The sequence below is a fragment of the Pelodiscus sinensis genome, chromosome 26, assembly GCF_052426305.1.
Source record: "Pelodiscus sinensis isolate ZL-2025 chromosome 26, ASM5242630v1, whole genome shotgun sequence".
Lineage (NCBI taxonomy): Eukaryota > Metazoa > Chordata > Testudines > Trionychidae > Pelodiscus > Pelodiscus sinensis.
This window is the reverse complement of record NC_143077.1, coordinates 3352308-3367140: the sequence shown is the minus strand read 5'-3', so window position 1 is coordinate 3367140 and position 14833 is coordinate 3352308. Positions and strand designations below refer to the sequence as shown.

The 14833-nt window shown below is 50.3% G+C and overlaps 1 protein-coding gene across 1 annotated transcript; it reads right to left on the bottom strand.

Annotated features, from left to right (window-relative positions):
* Positions 1–5344: 5344 nt before the first annotated feature.
* Positions 5345–12453, bottom strand: MYCL (MYCL proto-oncogene, bHLH transcription factor). The gene is made up of 3 exons (XM_075908630.2): positions 12343–12453; positions 11342–11867; positions 5345–7848 (listed from the first exon to the last, which is right to left on the bottom strand). The coding sequence occupies exons 2-3, from the start codon at positions 11847–11849 to the stop codon at positions 7292–7294; spliced, it is 1065 nt and encodes a 354-aa protein (XP_075764745.1). The 5' UTR covers positions 11850–11867; positions 12343–12453; the 3' UTR covers positions 5345–7291.
* Positions 12454–14833: the final 2380 nt, after the last annotated feature.

The following is a 14833-nucleotide window of genomic DNA, read 5'->3' as shown; positions in this document are numbered from 1 at the left end:
ACCAACTCATGCGCAAATCCCCATGCCCCACTTGTCAGCATGGTAAGAATGGAAACAACATTATATTTTACTCACCCAGAACAAATTACTCACCCTAGTCAAGAAGAATTTTTCAAGAGTGTAGTAAAGCCGAGAAGAGCAGTATCCAGGCAATGGTAGAATATATGCAGTATGATATGTGACCCCTAAAAGGCTTGGTGTTAGCAGGACAATGTGAACCTAAAAATCTGGCTTTTGTCTGAAACCATTTCTCATTATTATAGCTAACACCTCAGCTACCCAAAGGAGATTATAGGGGGAAATAGGCTCTCTATGTGTTTGTGATTTGCTTTTAAAAGCACTGTGGTTGTGTCTAGACTGGCCAGTTTTTCCAGAAAATCAGCCGCTTTTCCGGAAAAAACTTGCCAGCTGTCTACACTGGCCACTTGAATTTCCGCAAAAGCACTGACTTCCTACTGTAAGAAATCAGTGCTTCTTGTGGAAATACTATGCTGCTCCCGTTCAGGCAAAAGTCCTCTTGCGCAAAACTTTTGCACAAAAGGGCCAGTGTAGACAGCTCAGATTTGTTTTCCGCAAAAAAGCCCCAATTGCGAAAATGGCGATCGGGGCTTTTTTGCAGAAAAGCGCGTCTGGATTGGCATGGACGCTTTTCCGCAAAAAGTGCTTTTGCGGAAAAGCGTCCGTGCCAATCTAGACGCTCTTTTCCAAAAATGCTTGTAACGGAAAAGTTTTCCGTTAAAAGCATTTCCGGAAAATCATGCCAGTCTAGACACAGCCTTTGTGTATAGTGAGTTTCATGGTTTCCCTTGTACTGTCCGCTTCCAGGAGTCCTTCATGGAGTAATACTAGAAAATGCATTTTTAAAGATAGGAAGCTGTGCTTGAAAGCTCACACAAATGGCAGGAAGACTCAGGAATAGGTGTAACATCTAAAGCTACTTTTAATTTGGTTTTGAAATGGACTAGATTTGAAAACTGTGATCCCACAGTTGGGTTGTACAGTTTAAATCTCTTTCAAGCCTTCTCTAAGCTGTCCCCTTCCAAAAAATAGCAAAAACCCCTTTGAAAGATGCTCTGTAGGTAATTTTAAGAGAGCAAAACACCATCCTTATAAAAAAAATACCATGGCATCTTTAATGTGCATGCAGAAAGTTGCATTCAAGAGATCTACACTTGTATGGTCACTTTACTTGGGTTTGACTGCTTTGGGTAGATGTCAGGTCTAGTTAATCCAATGTACTTTTAACCTGTGCTTCCAGTGGGTCTATTTCAAACATGATGCTCACTCCACTAATCCGTTTCTTCAACAATGGGTTTTATATTTGATGTCTTAAGTATTTTATACAAACCTATTTTTTAATACGCTCAGACATATCCCCAGCTAGATCTAGCTCAGCTATTTTCCCTCTAAACAGGCATATAATAAAACAGTCTTCTGCATCTCTATAGGTTTTTTTGTACTTTGGTCTAAGTTACCCCAGCCCGCACGCTCCTTGTCTTACAGTGCTGTCTCATCTAATTATGCTCCAGTACTTTTGCAGCCTTCCAAGCAACAGTGCTGCAATACGGAGTACTGAAGGCAGAAACCAGGTTATTTGGTTATTGTTATTACTACTTCAAACCAGAGTGCACTGCAGCACCCCCAGTGCCAGGAGTTTTAGCACCTGTGCTTCTGAGCCAGCTCCGTGCAAAATGTTAGAGAGATGCTGTCTCCAGACATTGAATTCATCATCCCCAGGCAAAAAACAATCACTGAACTGAACTGAACGGAGTCTCAGGTGGGATCTTCAAAGGCATTTAAGCCTCAGGTCCACAAAGATATTTAGCCTCCTAATTGCCACTTGAATGAGTGGGGCCTAAATACTTTTTGGCTACATCTACACTTACAGCTTCTTGCGCAAAAACTCTTCCAGAAGAGTGTCTACACTGGCATGTGCTTTTCCGCAAGAGATGTGCTTTTGCATAAGAGCATCCATGCCAGTGCAGATGCTCTCTTGCGCAAGAAAGCTCCGATGGCCATTTTAACCATAGGGCTTTCTTGCGCAAGAAATTCATGTTGCCTGTTTACACTGGCCTCTTCTGGCAGAGCTCTTGCACAAGAGGGCTTATTCCTGAGCGGGAGCATCATAGTTCTTCCACAAGAAGCCCTGATTTTATACAGTAGAACGTCAGTTTACTTGCGCAAGAACACACGGCCAGTGTAGACAGGCAGCAAGTTTTTGCGCAAGATCACCTGCTCTGGCGCAAGATCACGCCATCGTAGACAGTCTTTGAGACTGGGGGCGTAAGTGGTTTAGCACAGCAACATTCGACCACGGCTAGTGCGTGGGCCGCATGAGTGACCCTCCTTCAGCTTAATGGGTGGCAAGGTTGTCCTTACCAAGGCCATCTCCCAGGACAGGGTGTTTGCTCACCGTGCTTATGTACCTACAATTTGTGAGATGAGCTAATTGAACCACTTTGATTGGATGCAGAGGGAGCACATGGCTCTCACAGTTAATGTTGTATGCAGTCAGCAGGCCCCTCACTTCACATGCTTTTGCTTTACATGCGAGTCACTTTAGTAAGGCCAGTAAGAAAAGAAAGAAAAAAAAAGTAAAAAAATCCACAATGCGGACAGAACCCAGCAGAAGCTGGCACCCCTGCACCGGGGCGACAGTAAATATCTTGTGGGCCACACATGCCACCCTGATGCATGCAGCCCAGAGGTGACAGGTTACCCACCACCAGCCCCAGGGACTTAGTTAAACTTTTGCTAACTCACTGAGCTGCATTTAAAAATCTCAATGACCATCTTTCCTCTTCTCGCACTTAGGGACAAGCATGAATAAGAGAGGGTTAACAACCTACTGTTGCATTGAAATGTGTCTATTTAAGCCCACCCTTCCCCTTGGAACACTCCTGTAGAAACTAGACACTTTGAACCTACGTTCTTACCTATAGTTTCAGAACATGTTTTGTGTAGAGGTGCGACCAATGGATTAGGAGTCAGGACACTCGTCTTGACTTCCAGTTCCACTACGCAACAAGCCTCAAGAGCCCAGAGCTTCAGAGGTATTTAGAAATCAATGGGGCTGTGTCTACACTGGCACGATCTTGCACCAAAGCAGCCACTTTAGCACAAAAATATGCTGCCTGTCTACACTGGCAGGGAGTTCTTGCGCAAGATCACAAACGTTCTAATGTGTGAAATCAGTGCTTCTTGTGCAAGAACTATGATGCTCCCGCTCAAGAATAAGCCCTCTTGTGCAACTGTTCTTGCACAAGAGGCCACTGTAGACAGGCAACATTAATTTCTTGCGCAAGAAAGCCTGAGGGTTAAAATGGCCATCGGAGCTTTCTTGCACACGAGAGCGTCTACAGTGGCACGGATGCTATTGCGCAAAGGCACATGCCAGTGTAGATGCTCTCTTGCGCAAATCCTTTAACGCAAGAACTCGTGTTAGAGTATTTGTGCAAGATCATGCCAATGTAGACGTAGCCTGGGAGTTAGGGGCCTATATACCAGAGAATCAGATCCTATTTCTTTAATCCTGTTTTCCTGCCTCAGCAGAGTAAGGACATTGAACTCTGATGTCGGTACAATGCTTTGATCTTAGCTGATGCAACACACTATACAAGCGTAAAACACAACTTCTGCTTCAGGAGCCAAAAGAATGAGGAACATTTAAAGCTCTTCATTGATTATAATCCTGTGAAAGACTAAACTTCCTACAAACAACTAAACCTCTCTTGAAATAGCACTAGCCCCCATCTAGATGCTTGTCTTTGCAGTCACACCATGCCTTCTCTCCACTGCATTTAATACAGGATTTTGCCTCCAGGAGTTAAAACCAATAATCTGGGATTGCTAATGTGTAATAAACATTCTTCAAATTAAGATACAAATATTTCAAACTCTCTGCAGAGGGGGATGTGGTGAATTCTCTAGTAGCCCCTAAATCCTCCCCGCCCCAGCGAGCAATATCATTCCATCTTAGCTTTCCTCTAGAGTTACTCACAGACAATTCACCATCATATTCATCTTGATGACCTTCAGGGGCAGTGAATTCCACATGCTGACTGTTCTGTAGTGCCATTAGAAGAGTTTAAAATTACATCAAGTCCCTCATTAGAGGAACTCCACTCACAGCCCTTCTTCCTCAGTAAAACCACTTAAAGAGAAATTAATCCAGGTGATTTGGTTCCCAGGACCCACCACTGTAGACATTGCACACTTCAATCATGAGAAAGCCTACACAAAGGCACTAGTCTTGCTTGCAGGAAACTACATGCTGCCTAACGGAATATTGGGTCTAAATCTCTTGCACTCTAATTTCTGCAGGCTTCCAGGATGTTCCCCACTCTAGGGCTATGTCTACACTCGTGGCTTCTTGTGCAAGTATGGCTGTTCTTGCTCAAGAATCTGTAGAACATCCACACTGCCCGCCCGCTCTTGTGCAAGGAAATTTACAGTACAGCATGGTAAGAGGGCTTCTTGAGAAGAGAGCATAGCTCTTGCAAACAGGCGTAAGCCCTCTAGCACAGGAGCTCTTGTGCAAGCGGGCAATGTGGATGCTTGGCAGGGATTTCTTGTGCAAGAAAGCTCTATGGCTAAAATGGCCATCAGAGCTTTCTTGCGCAAGAGAGCGTCCACACTGCCACAGGCGCTCTTACGCAAAAGCACAGCTTGCACATGGCAGCGTGGACGTCTTCTTGCACAAGACTTCTTGCACAAGAACCCTTGGGCAAGATGTTCTTGCGCAAGAAGCTGCGAGTGTAGACATAGCCTAGTTGTCCTCCAACTCTTCCCCAGATTTGAAGGCTTTGATAACCCTGTAGTCCGGGGTTTCTTAAACTTTAAGACTGAGAAACACCAAACAATATTTTTTTTTTTTTAAGAAAATGAGGAACACCGAGGAGCAAAAAAAAAAGGGGGGGGGGGAGGGAGGAAGGGAGAGGAGTTTTGGGCAGCCGTTTTGAACCCTGTTTTCCACAGTACACCTGTTTTAAAAACAAAAACAAAAAACCATCCCTGCTGTAGACGGACAGTCCTATAACTGGGCTTAGTGATTGCTACTCGCTTGCGCTGCCGCAGGCACAGTAACATTGCTTCTGCTGAAATGTTGATCTTGCCATTCAGGGATACAGCCAAAAGACAGCACGCTCCTCCTACGAGGGCACAGCCTTGGGAGCAGGACATGACGGCCCTTCCTGATGGGAGAAGAGGTATAGGTGAAAGTCCTACTGCCCCAGGAGGTACAGCCACCCTTAGCTTTGTTCAGTGTTTCTCTCAAGTAGCAGCGGGTGCGGTCACTCCCTGGAAACAGGCAGGCAACAGCTCGATGGAAAAAGCCAACCCAGTGTGTCTTTTCTAACTTATTTATTTATGAAGTGTGAGGTAATGAAGAAAAGTGCTAAATCCGACCACAGTGTTAACGCTAACGTTTCTCAGAAGGTCAGGTAGGAGCCAGACAACTCAGGGGCTGCTCTGTGTGTCTGCTGCAGAGTGGAGGTTCCAGCCACACCCCTTCCACGAAAGATGAAGGCTCCTGGTCCTGCTCCCCCACCCACAAAAACACCGACCCCGCCTAGGAAGGCAGGGCGAGTATTCACAGCAGAGGGAGATTCGTGGGGAGGTGAAATGAAGTTTGGCCAGCTGAACAAATGCAGCTTCCCAAGGGTGTCGCTGCTGGTTAACAGACAGAGGGACTCACGTCTCAGATGCTTCCAAGAGGAGCATCAACCCTCCCCAGGAAAGACAAAGTAACTCCAGGTAACAGTCAGGCCCCTAGGATTTTAAGCAGCACCACTCCTGAGAACCTGCATTTGGGGAATACAGGAAGGCCAGGCAAACAGGGCAAGTTTCACCCTGATCCTCTGTGAAAGGATCATTATTGCCCTGTCTACAGCCTGAGGAGCAGGGATCTTCCCAGAGTCTCCTATCTGGAAGCAAGCAAATAAGAACCTAGGACCTCTCGGAGCCTCCTAGCAAGGCCCCAGGGACACTTCCAGCCCTTCCCCCAACACACCTTCACCAGCCTGCAGCAGGGACAACGCCCCCAGAACAAGGTTTTCAAAGACAAGTCTTAAACAATACTCTCCAAAAAAGTTGTACAAAAATACAGCATTAAAAAAAGGTCATCCCGGCTACGAGTCAGACAGTTACAGCAGCAGTTTCTAGAACACAAGCCTCAAGACAAGCTACTGTGTAAAGTGGTAAGAAAGTGAGGTATAGTCCATTTCAAGCTGGTCTCGGGTCTTCTGCAGCAATAACGTTTAGCCATCCAGCCCTGGGAGAAAGGGGATCTTTAAGAACAGCCCTGGCCCCTAGAGAGCAAAGTTTCCCCATCCCCACCCACTTTGGGGCATGCCCCCATTGTCACTGCTTGTAGAGAGATGGACCCTGAACTGGGACACTGGATTGCTACGCCCTGGAGCGGAACACCCTGGCCGATTGGCAGTGGAGACTCTGTCGAAAGCAATCCGATTATTGATTTGAAGACACTTCTGGAGGGGATGCAGTGGGCCCATGGTCTCAGCCCCACTGATGTGGAGCAGGATGGGGAGATTGGAGAGGTGGGCCACTATGGGCTGGTCAGGGAAAGGATGGGGAGGGGGAAGGCAAGAGCACCACAGCAGAGGCACCTGGGCTGGGCAGCAGAATGGGGGAGGAGGCAGGGGAGGGTGTCAAACTTCAGTGGACCATGGCAACAGCCACCATATTGACCCAGCCACCCAGTGATGCATGTATGAAGAGAAGCCACAGAAGGGCTGGATTCAGGTCCTGTCTGAATCAGGAACCTGCCATCATTATTAGGCTTCTGGTTGCCCACTCAGGCCTGTATTTTGGAGAGTGGCCTCAGTTTGAGTGTCCAACATCAGGTACCTGAGGCCTGAAGTTCAAGGCGCTAAGGCAGCTCCAACTGGCCTCAGCGGGCTTTGTTCCACATCCCTGTTTGAGGCTCAGCATCTCTGGACACCCTCAGAACGAGGCACCCAGAACTCACGGGTCCCTTTTGACCATTTCAGCCCAAGCAAAGTCCAGTGCCTACAAGTCAGGTGCCAAGTACCAGTGTCCCCACAGGCTAAGAATTTGCCAGCTGTGGGCTAAGCTACTCCCTACTCTGTTAAAGGAGGAACCCGAGACCAGGCCTGGATAAGGGAGACAAGAAGCTCCCCCGCTTCCTAGAATGCAAGCCATATTCGTGTGCGCTGGCTGCAGTGCATTCTGGGATCTGTAGTTTGGAGGGTTCACGCTAACCAAAAAAATGTGCAAATCAATATTGGGAAAGGTGTCAAGTCTGTGGTAGCTAAAGTCCCTTGAGATGGGCAATTCGCTTCAGCAGCTGATGCTGTCTCAGCTTCAGCTGCCTTTTCTCTGCAGCCATCCTCCGCTCCCCAACAACGAGCGACTGCAGGTACTCCGCAGCTTTGCTCAGGATCACCACTTTGGGGGTTTTGGGACAGTTAGCCAGACCGGGGACCTGGTCCCTCAGGGCCTGGAAGCGGGAGCGGAGATCATTTCGCCGCTTGCGTTCCAAGTAGTTGTGGTTTTTCCTCTTAGCCATGTCCTCGCTGTCCGAACTGGGTGTGCTCCCGGTTTTGGGCAGGCCAGGCTCAGAGTGCTCTGCACCTTGCTCCGGGCTGCTCAAGGGCTCCTCTTTGGGCTCCTTCTCCAAGGCATCCTCCTGGGAGCAGGTGTCGGGGGGAGAGCGGGCAGCGTAGTTGTGCTGTTGCTGGTGGATGGAGATGTGGAAGTGTTTCATGCAGGGGTCCAGGGGGTCTGCTCGCACCGTGATGGTGACCGGCTTCCTCATACTGAGCGATTGTCTCTTTTCCACGGTCACCACATCAATCTCTTCACCCTCTATTCAAAAAGAGGCAAGCACAACAAGCCATCACTTGGAATCACTGGATTAGTCCCTTCAGCAACCCCCTTGCCCAGCCTCTTAGAACAGCACAGTGAGATGCCCAAACAAGAAGAGACCAGACAGTTGTAGCACCAGACATGGGTCTCCAGAACCTCGTTACGGAAGAGAGATCCTAGAGCCATTCAACTGGATTACACTCACCAGGACAAAAATCTTACTCCAAGTCCTGGCCTTCACCACATCCTCTGGCAAGGAGTTCCACAGGTTGACTGTGCAGCCAAGTGAAGAAAAGCTTCCTTTTGTTTTAAACCTGCTGCCTATTGATTTGTTTGGTGACCCCTAGTTCTTACTGTAGGAAGAAGTAAATAACTTTTCCTATTCACTTTCTCCACACCAGTCATGATTTTATAGACCTCTATCATTTCTCCCCCCACCCCAGTCTCCTCTTTTCTAAGGTGAAAAAGTCTTTAATCTCTTTATATGGGGACCGGTTCCAAACCCCTCATTTGTGTTGCCCTTTTCTGAATCTTTTCCAGTGTCAGTATCTTTTTTAGATCTCTCCCATATCAACTAATCCCAGTCACAGGAATGAGATTTCTTGCCTTAGCGACACGCTCCGGGTTCCCAGGAAATGGGAGGAGGGTTTCTTACTGTTTCCACTGCAAAACTCATTATGAGCAAAGACGACCCAACAGGAAAGAAATTCCTGCACCCCCAGCTCCCATTGCTACACCCATCCTCTCCTCCCCCAGCAGAAAGGAAGGGAGCAAGAGCCTTAGTAGCTGGGGACAGAGTTTAAAGATCTTCCCCTTGCTCCTGCCTGTCCGGTTCTTTCCTGGCCCATTGGAATTGTAAATGAGGGATCTGGGGCCTATGTTGCCCTTTGTTCCTGCTCACTGCAGCCTCACACTTTAGTGACTTGTTACTTTTCACAAGTTATAAATCCTATTCACCTCCCCACCCTGGTATTCTCCTCTCCCCATTCAGCTAAAGATTTCAGGGAGGGGAGTGACAACCCTCCCCCATCACAGTGGGGGGGGGGGGAGGGAGGGAGGAGAACCTTTTGCCATCAGGTTCAGTGAACCTCTCTGCCTGCCACCATTTAACATTCCTCCCCACACCATCTCCAAACATGTTCAGCCCAAAGAACCAGAGGGGAAGTTACCAAAGCCCTAAACAAAAGACAAAAAACAAAAAAGGGAACAGACCTGGCTCCTTAAAACGCCACTTTAGCCATCCAACTTATAGGGCTACTATAAATCCACTCCTTGCCCCTTGAAGTTTTACAATCTCTTGGGAAAGTCCTGGAGAAGCACACATCCCATGCTTGTGACATTCCAGCTGCTTTAGCAATACTTAACAGTAGCAACGCCTTTCACTCAAGCAACATACTTCTCTCAGACAGGTAGGCATGCTTTGTGCACCGGAGAGCGTGGTAACAGAGCTCTTTAATATACTCGCCCAAGATCATGCAGCAAGTCTGACAGAGTGGGTCTCTGCCCACAAAAGCTTATGCTCCAATATATCTGTTAGTCTATAAGGACTTATTGTTGTTCTTAGAGCTTTACTCTGAGGGTCTTTACTCTAAGAACTGGTCTGTCTTTGAGCACTTGGGCCATATTTCTCGTGCAAAGAGATTACTGGCAAGTCAGAGGAGAGGTTAGGACTCTTTCTTGCTGTACGCATTAGATTGTACTCTCCCCCATGGCCCCTGAATGCTAGAGATTATCCATCAGAGCTCATGCACCATTTGGCGATCAGCACCGAAGGGATCTACAGGTCTAGAATTTACTACTTTTAGGTCACACCACATTTTTTCCTGCTCCCCGCCCCCCAGGCCAGCCTCCTAACGTTCAGTGCTATTTCCTGGTTGCTTTCTACTTTGCACTTTTTATGCCCCTTTGTCAAAAACTTCCATTGTGTGGACAATATTATCATTTCCCCATTAATAAAATACTGACTGGTTGGGCCCCTCCTCCCAGCCAGGTGGCCATTGGCTGCTTCAGCAGGCACTTGGAATGTTGCTGTGGCCAAGCTACCTCATTGGTCACGGCCTCAGTCACTCTCAGAGGCCCCCCTCTCATTGTTTGCTGCAATCTGTTGCTTTTTGTTCTGGGACCATGTGGCCTGGGGCGTGAGTACTAGGGCCCTGGATTCAGATCAGGTAAAGTGCAGGTCAGCAAAGTAGCAAGATTAAAGTGGATAAAATATATAGTGCCCCCCCCACTAATTGAGATTAAGCCCATTAGAGCCTGCAGCCTCTTTACTAGCTCATCATCCTAATGTAATTAAATCTTAGTCCTAAAGGTGCTTCTTGGCCCAGCTAGCCTCATCCCTGCAATGAGTCAGAACCAAGTTACTCATCACTGGCTCATCTCAGTCAAACTAATATTAAGATCACGATAATGAGGTGTCTGGCCCTGCACCCCCTAGCTTGTGTCAGCACTTCAGTCACCCCTTATTTTCAGAAGTCTGGCATTTAAAGCTTGCCTGGAGTTTGTGTACTAAATCACACCTCCATCTGCTCACTTTGAGAAGGAGCGGGGGCGGGGATAGCTGGTGTCAGATATTGTTGCCTGCCATTAAGTGACAAATTTAAGCCAAGGTTTAAAAATAAAGAATTGCATGCATTAAACTTCCAATCCTACAGATAAAGATTCAGACTGAGTTTTAGCAGCTTGATACATGCCCCTCTTGCCTTTATCGCTCTTCACCTTCAAGCCCCATTCTAGTATTTGCACCACAATTTTCCTGTATTTGACACTTGTTAGGGACAAGGAGTCAGGGCCCTTTTGCAGAAGCAGCACTGGAACTCCACCAAGAACTAGGAGATGCCTCTAAGTTGCTTTGTCGTTTTCCTCACATGCCACCACGGGATGTCCCCAGAAGACAACTGTTTGGGGACAGTCAAAGCCCACCCAGAGGTTTTGCCTCGTCCTAGGAGGCTGCCTGAGAGGCTGGAAGCAGGGGAGTTCTGGGATCAGTTGAACCTAGGCGGGGTGCTAGAATTTAGAAGCCAAGCAGCCAGAAGAGCAACATGGCTGCTAGGGGAAGCTTTAGAAGAGGCTCTCCATCGAGATGCCAACTTCCCTGTGCAGCTAAGCCTCCAGGCTCAGGGAGGTTTCCCAGAGGAACCCAGCGGCTCCGGCAGCAGGAGAGAAAGGTTAGAAAAAGGCAGAAGATTCCGCCCTCTAAGTCCCTTCAGGGACCCCCTCCCCTTGCCGGGGTCCCCCCCCAGCAAGAGTCCTAGAGGCGAAGACTAGTCAGCTTCCCTTTGTTCTCGGGCGTGGGCTCGCCACTCGCTCGCAGACACAACAAAAGGAGGCTGGGCTTCCAGGGAGCCGGTCCCACACTGTTTACTAACACACACGTGTAAACGGGTGCGCCGCCAGCGCAGCAGTTGGGCCAGGCCGGCCCCTGGGTTGCCGGGCGCGGGCCCCCACCTCGCTGCAGAGCCAAGGGGACGCGTTGGGTTTGGGAGCCCCTTACCCGAATCGCATGGCCTCTCGGCTCCCGGGGCGGCCGGGGGAGGCTTGGTCTCCGCCGGGAGGCAGGGGAAGACGGCAGCGGGGTCCACGCACTCGCTCACCGGGCTGTTGAACCCCGCGTCCTGGGCCAAGGGGGACTTGTGCGGATTCGCCCTTGGCGCGCCCGTGGAAAGTTTCTCGGTCATCACTTTCTCCAGCCGCTCCCGGGCGGAGAAGCCGCTCCACATACAGTCCTGCAGCATGAAGGCGCTCAGGTTGCCCAAGATCGCCCCGGGGCCCAGGAGGTATTCCGGCTCCTCCCCGGGCAGGCAGCAGTGGGAGAGCCGGTCGGACCTCTCCCCTGCCCCGGGGCAGCAGGCTTTGCCCCCGGCGGGGCAGGGGGGCGCCTTGCGGGGAGTGGCCACCAGCTCGAATTTCTTCCAGATGTCTTCGCTGGGGGCGGTGGAGCGGTAAAAATCCTCCTCGGAGTCGTGGTCGTAGAAGTAATGCTGGTGGGAGTCGAACTCCATCGCTCCGCAGGGGCCAGCCTGCCGAGCCCAAAGCGCAGCGTCAGCGGCGAGCACGCTCCGAAGCCCCCTCCCCGAGCTGGGCAGGGGACACCCTCCCCCCACCGGCCGCCAAAGTGACCAGCCCACGCCCACTGCATTGGGGGCAGGACAGCACTTTCCCTGTGCGCGATCACCCCCCCCCCCCCGGGACATGCTCCCTGAGCGCGCGCCCCAGGGGGGTCCCCACCCCACCCCACCCCACCCGGGACATGGCCCCATGACACAGCGCTGGCCGCGCCCACTAGAGACCCCAAAGCCCTTACACGGGGTCGCTCCCGTGGAAACCCCCTCCCCACGCGCGGGGCAGCTCCCTCCCACGCACGCGAGGCGGGCAAGTGACAGCCGGGGCGGGGCAGAGGCTGGGAACCGCGCTGCCTCCAAGTTTCCCAGGCTCGCAAAACTACAGCCCGGAGTGGGGGAGGGGCTCCGCCCCGGGGACACTCCCCCGCGTCACCTTTCTCCAGCGCGCCCCCGGGGGCTGCTTCCCGCGGTCTCGCTCCGCCACCGCGCTGGGTGCCTGGGACTCGGTTGCATTGTTCCCCCGCCGCCTTTTATCCCGGCTGCAGCAGCTGGCCCCGCCTCCCGCCAGCGGGCCCCCAACCAGGGGGCTCTGATTTGCATAATGGGCGGGGGCCAGCCCTTGTGAATCGCCTCGGCGCTCCGCCCAGCTCAGCTGGTCCTGCCGCAGCTGCTGCTGCTTCGCGTCCCAGCAGCGGAGTGTAGCCAGGCCCCCGGGGCCGAGTGCAGCGGGGCAGCTCCAGGAGCCGGAAGGGCTATTGGCTCCTACCTGCACTGCAACCCCCCTCCCCTTGCAAGCCCAGCAGTAGCCCAGCCTTAGACTCTCTGGCTAATCTTTTAAAGACGTGGACTTTTCAGTATAGAAAAAAGCTTGGGGGGGGGGGGGGGAGTATATGCTAGAGGTCTATAAAATCATGACCGGTGTGGAAAAAGTGAATAAGGAAAAGTTATTTACCTGCTCCCACAATATAAGAACTAGAGGTGTCAAATGAAACTAATAGGCAGCAGGTTTAAAACAAACAAAAGGATGTTTTTCTTCACTGGGTTGCACAGTCAACCTGTGGAACTCCTCGCCAGAAGATGTGGTGAAGGCTAGGACTTTAACAGAGTTCAAAAAAGAGCTAGATACCGTCATGAGGTTAGGTCCATCAATAGCTATTAGCCGGTATGGGTAGGAATGGTGTACCCTAGCCTCTGTTTCTCTGGAATTGGATTACAGGGGAGGGATCATGTGAGGATTACCTGTTGTGTTCCCTCCCTATTGGGCACCTGGCACTGGCCACTGTGGGCAGACAAGACACTGGGCTAGATGGACCTTTGGTCTGACCCAGTCTGGCCGCTCTGATGTTCTTTTAGCCTTAGAACTGGGACAGCTGTAGGTAGGGCAGAAGCCCTGAGTCCTGCCCCCCAGCCCTGGTGTTGACCTGGCAGTGGCTCCTTTCCCCGCTATACAAACAAGAACAACATGAGGCATCTTCGTAAAAAGTTTTGCTGCCACCCTGACAGTGCCCATCACCTGCCAACTGAAATCAACATTTCAGACACATTGTTTTTTCCACCCCCGTTAGCTTGCAGCGTAAGCTGGTCCTGTGAGAGCAGGGGGGTACCGCTGTTAGAGGAGTGTATGCTCACTTCTCTGCCAAGCCCTTTGCCTGTCGTTAGTGATTACTGATATTGTACTGAGAGGTTCCAGCTGGGAACTGGGCGGTACACGGAATCATCGAACTGGAAGGGACCTCGAGAGGTCTCACGTCCAGGCTCCTGCCCTGACAGCAGGACCAAGCACCGTCTAGCTCAATGTTTCCCACACGGTGTTCCACGGCACCCGGCGTTCCGCGAAGTGAAAATAAGGCTTCCGCGAGAAAATTCCATCACAATCACATTTTATGATTTAAAAAAATAGTATTTAAGCGTTTAGGAATTTTATGGAAAACACTTTTCATGTGTGCGCCACGATACGTGTCCCTGTGGAATGCCAGATAGCCAGAGAGTGGGGACGATGTCACTACTCAGCGCTGTACATGCAGTCAGCAGTGTGAGCGCCTTATTTGGGGTCTACTTTTTCAGCTCCATATATAAGACGGTTATTAGGGGTTCTGCAAAATTATTTCGAGTTTAGAAGGGTTCCGTGGCCAAATAAAACTGGGAAACATTGATCTAGACCATCCCTGATGTCTATGGGGGGGAAGAGGGCTGCTTTGGCCAGGTTGGAGTGTGGGGCGGGGGAAGGACTGCTCCAGCCCCTACCAGTTAACTGTAGCCAGCAAGCATGACCTGGTAATGGTGATGCTTACCAGTTAAGAACATAAGAACAGCCGTACTGGATCAGACCAAAGGTCCATCTAGCCTAGTATCCTGTCTGCCGACAGTGGCCAGCACCAGGTGCCCCAGAGAGGGTGGACCGAAGACAATGACCAAGCGATTTGTCTCCTGCCATCCCTCTCCAGCCTCTGACAAACAGAGGCCAGGGACACCATTTCTATCCCCTGGCTAATAGCCTTTTATGGACCTAACCTCCAGGAAATTATCTAGCTTCTCTTTAAACTCTGTTCTAGTCTTAGCCTTCACAGCCTCCTCTGGCAAGGAGTTCCACAGGTTGACTACACCTTTCACATTCCTAGTACTCAGATACTCTGCAAGAGAAGCCATATAAATCTGTAGCAAAGACAGGCAGAAAATGATCACCTATCCAAGGAAATACAAGAGAGGAGGTACCGCTTGCGGCTGGACTCAGCTACTTTATATTGAACAATGCACACGGCTGTTTTGAACACTTCACGCTCAGCTCACTTCTATTATTTCTCCACAGAGCAACAGGCTCATACTAAAGTAGCCCATACCAGATCAAGTCCCCATACTGAATCCAGAACAGGTTTACAATAGAATCAGCATGAAATAGAACCGAATAAATAATCCCCCGCCCCCAA